General features: G+C 53.9%; 1 protein-coding gene across 2 annotated transcripts; it reads left to right on the top strand.

Annotated features, from left to right (window-relative positions):
• Positions 1-823: 823 nt before the first annotated feature.
• On the top strand, positions 824-11,948 carry VPS4A (vacuolar protein sorting 4 homolog A). Of its 2 annotated transcripts, none has more exons than XM_059382437.1 (11): positions 824-1,009; positions 4,768-4,879; positions 4,978-5,125; positions 6,385-6,443; positions 6,563-6,682; positions 7,147-7,303; positions 7,840-7,988; positions 8,358-8,439; positions 8,679-8,898; positions 10,243-10,383; positions 11,114-11,948. In XM_059382437.1, exons 1-11 carry the CDS (start codon positions 989-991, stop codon positions 11,213-11,215), a joined length of 1,311 nt encoding a protein of 436 aa, XP_059238420.1. In that variant the 5' UTR covers positions 824-988; the 3' UTR covers positions 11,216-11,948. The 2 variants fall into 2 exon arrangements, with proteins under 2 accessions (XP_059238420.1, XP_059238419.1); XM_059382436.1 differs by having other exon boundaries at positions 825-1,009; positions 6,382-6,443.
• Positions 11,949-12,651: the final 703 nt, after the last annotated feature.

The raw sequence follows: 12,651 nt of genomic DNA on the forward strand, positions 1-12,651 counted from the left end.
AAGAAGAAGAAGAAGAAGAAGGAAAGAAAGATCTTAAGAAAAAGAAAAGAAAAGAAAACCACTTTCCTAAAGAGAAATGTAGCAGGGTTGATACTAAAAAACAAAACCAAAAACTGACTTTAGACTGAACCACCAGCATATTAATAGTTAACAGAGGAGGCGCCTGGGTGGCTCAGTCCATTAAGCACTTGACTCTTGATTACTGCTCAGATCGTGATCTCGTAGTTCTGAGATCAGCTCCACTTCTGGCTGCATCCTGGTCATAAAGCCTGCTTGAGATTTTCCCTCTCCCTCTGCTCCTCCCCTTGCTCATGTTCTCTCTCTCTCTCTCTCTCTCTCTCTCTCAAAAAATAAAATAAAATAAAATAAAAATAAAAATAAAATAACAATGGTTAACAGAGACTGTATCCCCAGTGTGGGGTACACTGTGTTTACAGTAGCTAGCTCATTTATTCCCCCCAAAAGCCAGACAAGGTAGATACTAATTATTAGTATACTCTATTAAACATAAGAAATCCAAAACTCTGGGAACTAGGTTTACTGTGCAAGAAAAACTGTTCTACAGGCACTATTTTGCTAGAAATGGTATCTAGGACTTGAGGACTTGAGGTTTCCAGGCGCCCTGCCTCTGGCCCCGCCCCCGCAGCCCTCACTTCCCGCCCCCCTCCACCCTGAGCTCCCCGCCCCTAACACGTCCCCTGCCCAGCCCCGCCCCGGCCCTAGTCGGTGCCGCCCCTGGGCCGCGGGGAGCTGTGCCTGCAGTGCCAGCTGTGGCCGCCGGGGGGCAGTCGCGCGGCTCAGGCCCGACCGCTCTGGGCCGCGCTCCTCGCTCGCCCTCCGACTCCGCTCCGGCTGGGAGCGGCTACCCTGCCCGCGCCCAGCGCCAAGTCGCCGGGCTCCCCGTGCCCGACGCAGCAGCTCGGCTCCCGGGGGCCGGACTGAGGCCGCAAGCAGCGCCGCGGGGTGTGGGGCGGACCCAGGAGATGAAATGACAACGTCAACCCTCCAGGTATCTCGGTGCGGCGGGGCTCGGCTTCCGGAGGCCGGAGGAGGCGCGGCGGGGCCTGCGAGCCAGCAGTCGGGCGGGCGGCCTGCTCGGAACCCCGGCCCAGTGGCCCTCTCCCCGCCGCCCTGTCGCCGCCTCCACCCGTTTCTGTTTTCATGCGCCCGGAGCTACGGGCCGTCTCCCGTCCAGAACTCCCGTGCCCCTGCCACCCCCACCCACTGTCCGGCCAGGCCGAGCCCCGAGGCCGCTCCGTGCAGCCAGCGGCGCCCGAGTACCGCGGCGGGAATCAGGCTCCTGCGGACCGCACAGGCGCCGCCGGGGAAGCTCGGCCCCGCAGTCGGGCTGCTTGCTCTCCCTCCTCCTGCTTCCCTTAGGACGAGTCCCCGCTCCTTCCCCAGGCTTGGATTTCCTCCTGTCGGCCCGCGACCCTTCATTCATTCCCCAGGTCTTGCCTGGTGGTGCTGGGGCGGCGCCACCTGGATGCGTGACTGACCCATTCTCCAGGTGCTGCCCGTCCTGCTGGGCCGGCAAACAGAAACCTGCCCAGGCCTCAGACCTGGGCTTCAGTCTTGGCTCTGCCACTCAGTCGCATGTGACCTTGGGCCAGTTACTTGATCTTGGAATTTCGGGTTTCCTGTCAGTGAAATGGGGTGATACCCTGTAGGGTTGTTGTGACAGTGGCTCTGGATTGAGTAATACAGGTAAAGTTTCTAAACACAATGTCTGCTACATAGTGCTCAAGATAAAGCCTGTCAAGGAGTTAGGCAGGACTTCGTGGAAGAAGGGGCATATGCCTGGATCCAGAAAGGATGGGTAGCATTCAGACACCTAAAGGTGGAGGAAAAAGTGGGAACAGAGGCATGGAATAAACTGGGCTGCTTGGCCAGGAATTGACTAGAGTCCAAAGCCAGACCCCACCATCCACCAGCAGAAGCTCTGATATGTTATCACAGGGGTTTGTAAACTTTGGCTGCAGATCCCACCTGTCCAGTTTTTGTGAGCTAAGAATGTTTTTACATTTCTGTTCAAGTTTTATTAAGGAGCGCCTGCATGGCTTAGTTGGTTAAGCCTCTGACTCTTAATTTTCGCTCTGGTCACGATCTAAGGGTCGTGGGATGGAGCCCTGCGTCTGCTCCATGCACAGCAGGAAGTCTACTTGAAGATTCTCTGTCTCTCTCTGCCTTTCCCCCTGCTCACACACACTCTCTCTCTAAAATAAATAAATAAATCTTAAAAATAAAAGCTTTGTTAAGCTATAACTCACCACACAATTTGGCACATTTCAAGTATCCGATTCATTGGCTTTTAGTCTATTCAGAGTTGCGCAACCATCATCACACTTTCAGAACCTTTTCATCACCCCAGAGAGAAACTCCACACCCTTTACCATCAACCCCACGAACCTTGTATCTCTCCCAGCCCAGGCAAACACTCAGATAATTTCTGTCCCTATGGATTTGCCTCTTCTGACCACTTTTCTTTCTTTGTTCATTTGTTAAAAGATTTATTTATTTAGTTTAGGGAGGGGGAGGGGCTGAGGGAGAGAGAAACTCAAGCAGATTCCTCGCTAAGCATGGAGCTGACTCGGGGCTCGATCCCATGACCCCGAGATCAAACGAGCAGAAACCAGGAGTCCGATGCTCGACCAACTGCGCCAGCCAGGCGCCCCTATTCTGGATATTTTATGTAACTGGAATCATATAATATGTGGTCCTTTGTGACTGGCTTCTCTCACTTAACATAATGTCGTAGGTTTTTTGTTTTTAAAAGGCTGGGAAAAGATATCTCATGACACGTGAAAATCATGAAATTCAAATTTCAGTGTCTATAAATAAAGTTTTATTGGAACACATTCCTGCTCTTTCATTTACGTATTTTCCATGGCTGCTTTCGGTCTACAAAGGCTGAGTTGTGTAGTTTCTCCAGAGGTTGTATGGCCAGGCAAGTCTAACCTATTGACCATCTGGTCCTTTACAGTTTGCCAGCTCTTCTGTTAGCACATCTTCCTTAGCCTTGTCCTTCACCCTCATCCTTGCCATATGTGTTACTAGAGATGCACCAGGCTGGCAGTTTTATTTATCACCTCACCCTTGTGTTATGCAAAACTATTCTTCAAACTGCAGCTGAGGCCTCTTGCCTGTGAAGTGTTGTATGCACTTGCCAGAAAGACTTAATGTGCTCTTAGGTGCATTAATCAGTAAAGTATTTCGAAGGGAGGGGAGCAGAGCATCCCTCAAGTATTGTGCTGAGCCCTGCCTTTCTAAAGGACAGACCCAAGCAAGGAGGCATATAGAGTGAAAAAGTCCATGGAACTGGGCATGTTTGTTCTGGAGAAGAGAAGCCATCAGGGACAGGGGAACTCATTCCATTGTCTCATCAGAAGAGCAGGTGGTGGGGGGAGAGTAGACCTGCGAAGCTTGTGTTTAAGCTAATCATCCGAGACGGTTCTGGGCTCCTGGCCATTCCCTCTTTGTAGGTAATGGAGGTAGCTGAGCTTGGATATAGTAGCCAACACTTTGACCTTTCCTCATCTCCTCCACCTGGTGAGTTCATTTATCATCATCTTGGCCAAACTGACTCCCGTCCATCAGTTCTGTAGAGCTAGCCGTGTCTTACTGAGACTTCCGACTTTCAGAGGAGGAAGGGCTGCACAAATGCCTGAGCCCGGCCAAGAGCTGGTCAGGAGGTTTATTGTTTGCTGTGGCCGGAACTGTGTGGACATGGTGGGATCTGCCGGCCTCATGTCCAGTGCCGATCAGCTTGAGGAGGGTAATTCTGGTAATGCTTCCTGGGCTGGTGAAGCCACGGTTTCTAAAACTGGATATGTAGGTGTAGGGCAGCTGCTTGAAAATACAGCGTGCTTTGAGTTGAGTTTAGAGGACAGGCCTCCAGGAATTGTGAGATTCACAAAAATACCCTCACAGAGTTCTTAGAAAATTCCAGAGGACCATTCCCCTCAGTTGGCAATACATATATGTCTTTGGAGTAAGCAAGCCCTTTTCTTTCTTTTTTAAAAGATTTATTTATTGTAGTATGTGCATATGCCAACGGGGGAGGGGAAGAGGGAGAGAATCTTCAAGGAGACTGCCCACTGAGCACAAAGCTGGACGCCCCTTGTGTCCAGCTTTTGGCTCATGACCTGAGCCAAAACCAAGAGTCAGACACTTAACTGTGTGCCAGCAAGCACTTTTCTTACTAAAACTACTGGTATGCTGATCCATGTGTCTAAGCATCCCCTCCCTAAGGAGCAAATTTAGGAAAACCCATCTCTTTTCACCACAGAGAAGCAGGTTGGGCCAATAGGAGGATCTGGTAGAACTCAGGGCTGGCTCGTCTCTGGCCTTCGAGGGCAAGTGCGGTTCCTGGCCTTCTCGCTGAGCAGCACACCAAGCAGTTGGTTCTGGCGTTTTCTCCAGGCGCTGGGTCCAGGGCCACTTTTCTTTCCCTTGATGCAAGGAATAGAAAGTGGATTCTCCCCTTGAGCCCTAACCTGAGATACTTGGTCAGGTTTCCACTTACTGAAATCCAGAGTGAAATTGAGAAGGAGATCGCTTTCAGCTGTATGAGTGTATTGTGAAGAGGGATGGCTGTCTTTTAAAGCTCCCTTTCAACATCTTTCTAGCTGATGTTGGAAAAATAGGCCGGCATAATTGTGTGCATCTAACACATCTGTAGGATTCCTGCTGCCCTGGGACTGCAAGGGCTTTTTGGGTCTCTTGGGAAGCACTGAGGTATCTGAGGTATTTGCTTCACCTTTCCAGAAAGCCATTGATCTGGTGACGAAAGCCACGGAAGAGGATAAAGCCAAGAATTACGAGGAGGCCCTCCGGCTCTACCAGCATGCCGTGGAGTATTTCCTACATGCTATCAAATGTGAGTCACGCAGGGCCCAGCCCGCCGGCCGAGCGCCCGAAGAGCTACTGCGGGAGCAGGTGCAGGTGGGCACACCCTCTCCACTTCCCCTTTTGCAGATGAGGCACACAGCGACAAGGCCAAGGAGAGCATTCGAGCCAAGTGCATGCAGTACCTAGATCGGGCGGAGAAGCTGAAGGATTATTTACGGAACAAAGAGAAGCATGGCAAGAAGCCAGTCAAAGAAAATCAGAGTGAGAGTAAGGGGTGAGTACAGAGGAGTGGCAGACCCCTGCTGGGACCAGAGACCCCAGGAGCATGTGTCCTTTTTCTCTGTTGCTGCCATTCCTGGTGCTGAATATTTCCATGAACGGTGTCTGGTTGGATCCGCACAGAAAAGCTGTGGGTGAAATACGAGCCAGCAGGGAAGTTACAAGCCTTGGATTCCATACTAAGACTCTCAGGGTACATCCCACCGCTACCTCTTCCTAGCTGGGTGATCCTGGACGCATGCCATGACCCCCTGTGCTTCCAGGCTTCTCATCTGTAGGAGAGAGATAACGTTCCTTCCCGCCCAGTGTTGCTCTAAAGGGGGAATGAGATGATGGGGGTCAAGGCCTGAAAGTAAAGTGTGGTGGGCAGGAAGGATGGAAGAAGTGCCAGCTGCTGTGACAGTCAGAGTTACTGTTTGCATCTGACAGATGAGATGGCCCAGATCACAGAGCTGGCACCAGCTGGAGTTTGGACCCCACACAGGGCCTCTGTGTCCTACCCCAAAGCCAGTGTTTGCTCGGCAGCCCCTCACCTCATGTGTGGTTTGCCCACCACAGAGATTCCAGTTAGCTGAGCATAAAAGCCAGTGGTGTCCTGAAAGTGAGGGGGTGGGCCCAGGCAGGAGGGTCACGCAGCAGGAGAGAGGTGGGTGGTGTGTCTGCCGCTCCCCGCCAGAGCCGATGGGCTCTGTCCCCAGATGGACAGGTTCCCCAGAGAGCCAGACATACTCTGGGAAGGGAAGAGGAGGGGGCAGGAGGTGAAGCATCTTTGGGGGGGGCTGGAAGAGTTCTGAGGATGGCTGATCACTTAGGACCCATTAGGGATTGGCCCTGGAGTGAGACCTGTGACCTTGTTCCTTTCCCAGATACCCCGCTTTAAACCTTACCTCCTCTCTGAGTCACAGCCACTTGCTGTCTGGTTGTGAATCTGTGTGAAAGGCCAGTGACAGCTCTGGTTGCCCGCCCAGCTGCTCCTGAATTCCAGCCAAAGCGTATAACCCTCACCAGCCTTCTGAGAGAACACACGTCTCTGTTCTTACTCCATTAATGAAGAAACAAGGTTGGGTCATGGGAGTGTTATCCTGGGAGTGTCAATTACAGGTGGTCTGAGGCTCCCTGAGGTCCCTCACCACTGCTGAGCAGGGCAAGCGGCTCTCTACTGGGCCAGCAGCCAGAGCCTGACCTTGCTCTCAGAGCCTTCTTGCCAATTGCCTCTTGCTTTAGCCTGTCATCTTCTGTCTCCTTCCCCAGCAGTGATAGTGACAGCGAAGGGGATAATCCAGAGAAAAAGAAATTGCAAGAACAACTGATGGGTAAGAGGCCCGCCCCCCATGGCGGTGGGGGTGGGGGGTGTGTGGCGAGGGCCTCCTGGAGGGTCGGCTCACACTCCTCAGTCAGGCTCCAGGTTGAAGGCTCTACTTGCCTCTTGCAGGTGCTGTTGTGATGGAGAAGCCCAACATTCGGTGGAATGATGTGGCTGGCTTGGAGGGGGCCAAGGAGGCCCTCAAAGAAGCTGTCATTTTGCCAATTAAATTCCCACACTTGTTCACAGGTAAGAGTTGAGCTACTTTAGGCCAAAATGGAAAACAGCAGGCTTCCGAGGAACCCAGCCCAGGGCTCACACTCGGAAGGTGTCCAGGAGCAGGGGGCCACTCAGCTGTCTTGGCCCTCAGGGTGTGAGGGCCCAACCTTCCCTCTCAGGGCTCTCGGTGGAGAGAGGCCCCAGGGTCTACTCATCACAGCCATCTGCTCCTTGGCTCCTCTCTGGTGTCAGGAACCCCTTTGCAACTAGAACTTCAACTTGACTCCCAATGGATGAGTAGAGTCAGGACCCAGTGGTAGCCAGTGTCACTTCCACAGTTCTGGGGGGTCATGAGCCAGGGCTAGGAGCAGGCTCTCAGCAGGTAATTCAGTTCCCTTTCTTCCTTTGCTTCTAGAATCGGTCATCTTGTCAAGTTTTTCTGTTCCCTTTCCCCAGTCAGGAGGAAGCTCACCTCAGTTTATTCTTTGTTGTAGGCAAGCGTACACCTTGGCGAGGGATACTGCTCTTTGGACCCCCTGGCACAGGGAAATCCTACCTGGCCAAAGCGGTGGCCACAGAGGCCAACAACTCCACCTTCTTCTCTGTGTCCTCCTCAGACTTGATGTCTAAGTGGTTGGGGGAGAGTGAGAAGTAAGTCAGCTGCCAGACCCTGCTTCCTTGCCCTTGAGCCACCGCCCAGAGGAACTGCTGTTGGGGGTCATGGAGAAGGAGCCAGTGGAGGGGAATCCTGCTAGCTTGTTGGGTGGGACACTGTCCTGACAGAGCTTGCCGAGACTGAACGGGCGCGCTGGGGAGAGGAGTCCTCATGAAGGGAAGGCAAAGGCGCTCCCAGTCTTTGGGTGTCAGGTGGGTGTCCTCTGTTGGGGGCTTCATGTGGTTCAGTTATTTTCCACACCGACTCCCGTTTTGCAGAGGAGGACACCAAGGCTGAGCGGAGGGGAAATGACTTGTCCTAAATCCAGAGCTAATGACTGGGGCTGTCACCAGGGCTGGCGGTTCCTCACGGCACCGTGCTGCCTGTGGATCTGTGATGACCGGGGGCTGAAATCCTACCAAGACGGGCGTCCTGACCTGCCTGTGGGAAAGGCCAAGAGAAGCAGTGGCTGGGCCCTTGGCTGGGATGGGTGTGGGCGTCCTGATCCCAGCCCCACTTGTCACCCTCACAGGCTAGTCAAGAACCTGTTCGAGCTGGCCAGGCAGCACAAGCCCTCCATCATCTTCATCGATGAGGTGGATTCCCTCTGCGGGTCCCGCAATGAAAACGAGAGCGAAGCCGCCCGAAGGATCAAAACGGAGTTCTTGGTCCAGATGCAGGGTGTGTGCCAGCACTGGGTGCCCTCCCCGGGGCCTCCAGCCAGCCCAGCGCGTCGTAACTTCCTCAGCTGCGGCTGGGTCTGATGATCCTTAAGACAAAGGGGAAATGTCAGAGCAGCCCTACTGGGCTCCGACTCCACAGGCCTGCAGAGAGGTCACCCTGGCCTTTGGCCGCGAGCCTTCTGCCCTTCTCGAGGCCGGCAGGGCTTCAGAGAAGGCTCGTGGCCCAGCGGAGCTGGTTGGGGCCCTGCAGGTGGGGGCACGGGGCTGGCCCCAGATCGGAACACAGAGGCCCCTGAGGTGCTTCCCCCAGATGCTCCTGTCCTTGCAGATGTTCTGAGTCGGTGTCTGTGTTTCCTGTTCTCCACAGGGGTGGGGAATAACAACGACGGGACTCTGGTGCTTGGTGCCACCAACATCCCCTGGGTGTTGGATTCAGCCATTAGAAGGAGGTGAGTTCCCCCTGGTAGGTGCCGGGGGCTGAGGTCTTTCTCCCGCTGCAGTCAGCCCGTGGTCTCCTGCCACTGCGGCTGTGGGTGCGGACGGCCTCCGCTTCCCTGGAGGCCGCTTCGCGTCTGTGTGGTGAGCAGAGTCCTCAGTGAAGCCACCTTCCAGAGGGCCCCAGCACCTCTCTCAGCGAAGACTGTCACGCCCTCTCTTCTCAAGTCCTGCTGTGTGCTTGGCTCTGTAGGTTTGAAAAGAGGATTTACATCCCGCTGCCTGAGGAGGCTGCCCGAGCCCAGATGTTCCGGTTGCACCTGGGGAGCACTCCCCACAACCTCACAGAGGCCAACATCCACGAGCTGGCCCGGAAGACGGAAGGCTACTCAGGTGCCGACATCAGCATCATTGTGCGGGACTCCCTCATGCAGCCGGTCAGAAAAGTTCAGTCAGCGACACACTTCAAAAAGGTGAGTGGAGGAGCGCCTGGATGTCTCAGCTGGTGAAGCATCCAGCTCTTAGCTCAGCTCAGGTCTTGATCTGATCAGGGCTGTGAGCCCACGGTGGGCTCCACTCCTGGTGTGGAGCCTGCTTTAAAAAAATAGGAGAGTGGCCAGCAAGGAGTTGTTCAGAAAGTGTCACAGGAATGGGGATGCCAGCTTTCTCTGCCAGGTCCTTGGCTGCTCAGGGGACATTTCTTTGGTCTCATGGAGAACCAAGGACAAGTATGTGAGCCCTCTGGCTCCACAGACTGGGGTTGCACCTGCTCTCTTTCCCTGTCGTTCTTCCTGCGTGAATGTGAGCGTCTGAGATTGTGGGAAGCCAGAGGTCATGGCCCCATGCAGTCACCTCTGCCACCTCCACAGTCAGCGCTGTGCTGTCGTGTGTGGGGCCCCCACTCAGTGTCTGAAGAATCAGCAGGTGCAGAATCATTCGCTCTAAGGAGGAGCTCCTGTCACACAGCGTGTCTCTGTTGAGTGTCTGCCAAGGGTCCTGCTGTGTACCTGGTGTTGTTCTAGGACGTGGGGAGACACTTGGGACCACAGCAGACAAAAATCCCTGTTCTATAGGAGTTGAGGAGATACTCATTTCTTAGAGGGTAATGAGGGGGAAGACAGAGCAGGAGATGGATTCTGGTGTTTCTGATGTTCGGAGTTGAGTGGGCAGGTTGTATTCTTTTAATAATAAAAAAAAAATTTAGTTGAGAGAGTGAGGAGTTGGGAGGTGCAGAGGGAGAGAGAATCCCAAGCGACTCCCTGCTCCATCTTCACAACCCTGAGATCATGACCTGAGCCGAAATTGAGTCAGGTGCTTAACTGACTGAGCCACCCAGACGCCCCACAGTAGGTTGTATTCTTAAAAGGATATGCCATCCTAGATAAGATCTGAGTCAAGAGTTGAAGAAGGTGGAATTAGCCTTGGGGATATTTGGGGGGATGTTGCCAATAAAGCAGACTGTGGTTAGAAGAACAGTTTTGATGTCACTACATTTGTGGTGAGATTTGATGGAGTCACTGAGGGAAAGGAAGATACTGAGACACTTCAGGCCACAGATTGCGGTTCTGGAGAACAGTGCCTGGAATAACACACTGACCACAAACCTCCAGAATCCTACCGTGAGCTACTTGCACCTGCCAGCCTGAGACTTCTGAAGGAGTCATTCTCTTCTCAGACCGATGAATGACCGAGAAAGCCAGGCACGCATTCATCCTCTCCCACTGCCTTCTCTTCAGGACTCAGAAAGCTGAGGCATCCCATCCCTTCCCCAGCCGTCGAGCTGGAGCCCCTGCAGCCTGACTCCTATTTGATTTCAGGTCTGTGGCCCTTCCCGCACCAATCCTAGCGTTATGATCGATGACCTCCTGACCCCTTGCTCACCAGGGGACCCAGGGGCCATGGAGATGACTTGGATGGATGTCCCTGGTGACAAACTCTTAGAGCCTGTGGTTTGCATGGTAAGTGGCCAGCTGGGAGAGGGACTACACAGAGCCCAGAAAACTGGGGTCTTGGGCCTGAAAATAAAAATAGGCTTCTCCTCTTCTCTGGAGTAGTGGGTTGTCCTGAGCTGTTGTGGCTCCTCTGAAACAGAGAGGGGCTCTGGGTAGCTGGGGGTCCTGCTGTTAGACTCAGTGGGGACCCAGGATGGAGGACATAGCATGAGCATTTTATTTTATTCAGCAAGAATAAAGTCCCTCTGGCATGACTGCATCATTCCATGGGTTTGGCTTGTTTCGTGCCCAGGAGGAGGCAGCGAGTGTCTGTTGGCAGTTGGCTTTGGTGTCACTGCACAGGCAGCCTCATGGGACTAGTCCTCCCCTCTCCTCGTCCTGGTCTTCCAGATGGTCTTGCCTGTTGTGCGGGGCAGGTGTTTGTCAGTGTGGCTGGTATGGCGGGTGTGTAGTCAGAACGAGCTTCTCCCAGCAGTTAAGACATGAGGGGAGTTTGAATTCTCTCAGTCAAGAAGTAGGCCTGTTTGGGAACGACACGAGCCGCCTCTGGAGGGAAGAGCGGTCCTGGCACAGGAGACATGCATGCAGGTGCCAGGCAACCAGAGGGAGCTTTGCCTTTGGGGCTGGGAGCGACTGGGAACACTGGCTTCTTCCTGCTGGACCCCATCGGTCTGCGCAGAGAGGCTGAGGACCCTGGGCCGGGCTCCTCCTTAGGTTCGTGCCCTTGTCTTTGCAGTCGGACATGCTCCGGTCTCTGGCCACCACTCGGCCCACCGTGAATGCAGATGACCTCCTGAAAGTGAAGAAATTCTCAGAGGACTTTGGACAGGAGAGTTAAAAATTTCTTCACTTGGTGACGGTGAAGGTGGGAGGTTGACTGGTGTAATAAATCCACGGCACTCCCCACGCCAGTGGCCAGACAGCGCTCCAGGGCTGTCTTCACGGCACTGCGGCGTCCCCTCTGCTGTCTGGCCACCGGCTGGGGAGCAGGAAGGAAGGGCCTCCCTGGCGGCAGAGACGCGGAAGCACATTCAGCACCGGGTGGAGTACTGGTTCTTCCTCCTTCCTCTCCTCCTCCTCTTCTGGATGCTCACCAACTCTTTGTCTTGCCCCTCTGTATTTTTTTGTTGTTTTTTTTTTTAAACCTTTCTTTGATCCCCTAAATTAATGCTGCTTGGATTTTTGTCTTGTTTATAAATAAAGTTAAAATCTCCCGGAAGCGTCAAGGGGTGGGAGCAGCCCGCACTGTGGGGCTGTAGACCTTCAGGACGGCTTGCCGCTCCCTCAGCCTGTCCCTTCTAACCCAAGTTTTACTCCCTGCCTTGGAAGGCCACGAGTCAAACCAAGCCATTCCCAACCTCCTAGGTCAGCATCCCAGGCCCTGTGTCCTCCCTGCAGGACAAGAGGATGGTTTTTGTGAGCACAAAGCTGTGTAGATCAGAATGAGTGAAGGCAGTCAGGTGGGTTTTACTGCTGCCTTTTCTTCCCTCTGAATGTGAGGCCACCACACCCCCACCACTGCCCCCGGCTCCCTGCCCTGGAAACGGGCTAATAAATCCTTTCCCTCTTGAGCCACCTGAGTGATTGCATCTTTGATTCTTATCTGGGCTCCTTGAAGGCCACACTTGCTTCCATGAGAAAGACCCCCTGCTCTTTTCTCTGTGCTCTTCTCTTCATCAGACCAGGGGACTGCCAACTGCCGCAGTTCCCACTGTTCTCCAGTCGGGCTGGCCGGATCCTCCCCGCTCCCACCCCGCCCGCCGGGGCCTTGCACCTGTGGCACCTGGACAGTTCTTCCTGCGGACTGGGAGGCCTGCGGGCCAGACATGGCCTGTAGCTATGTTTGGTTTGGCTTGCTGCCAACACTGAAAAATCAAGAGTTGATGTAAAAATTCAGATTTCTGGCTTCTGGGAGATTAGGCAACCAGTAGCCACAGCTGAGCGGGGGGGCTGCCCTGTTCAGAGGCAGAACACTCTCTCCAGCTCACCCATCCCCACACGGACTGCCTCACCCCTTCAGCTTGCCTGCCCAGCTCCTGTGGCCGTTTGAATTTGTGACTCTTGATCTGGAGAACTCCCCGCCTCCCCGCTAGGCTCTGTAGAAATGCTGAGAGGAGGCTCTGCGCCTGAGTACACAAAAGGCCTGCCCTCGGGCTCCTCTAGCTCCCTCGGACTCCAAAAACCATGATCATTGTTCCAGGTCTTACCAGAACCCAAACTGTCCAGAACTGATGTTGTGACGGACTCTTAGATCACAGTAGCCTTGCACCATGG

Source organism: Mustela nigripes, chromosome 17 (assembly GCF_022355385.1).
Source record: "Mustela nigripes isolate SB6536 chromosome 17, MUSNIG.SB6536, whole genome shotgun sequence".
In the NCBI taxonomy this organism is placed as follows: domain Eukaryota; kingdom Metazoa; phylum Chordata; class Mammalia; order Carnivora; family Mustelidae; genus Mustela; species Mustela nigripes.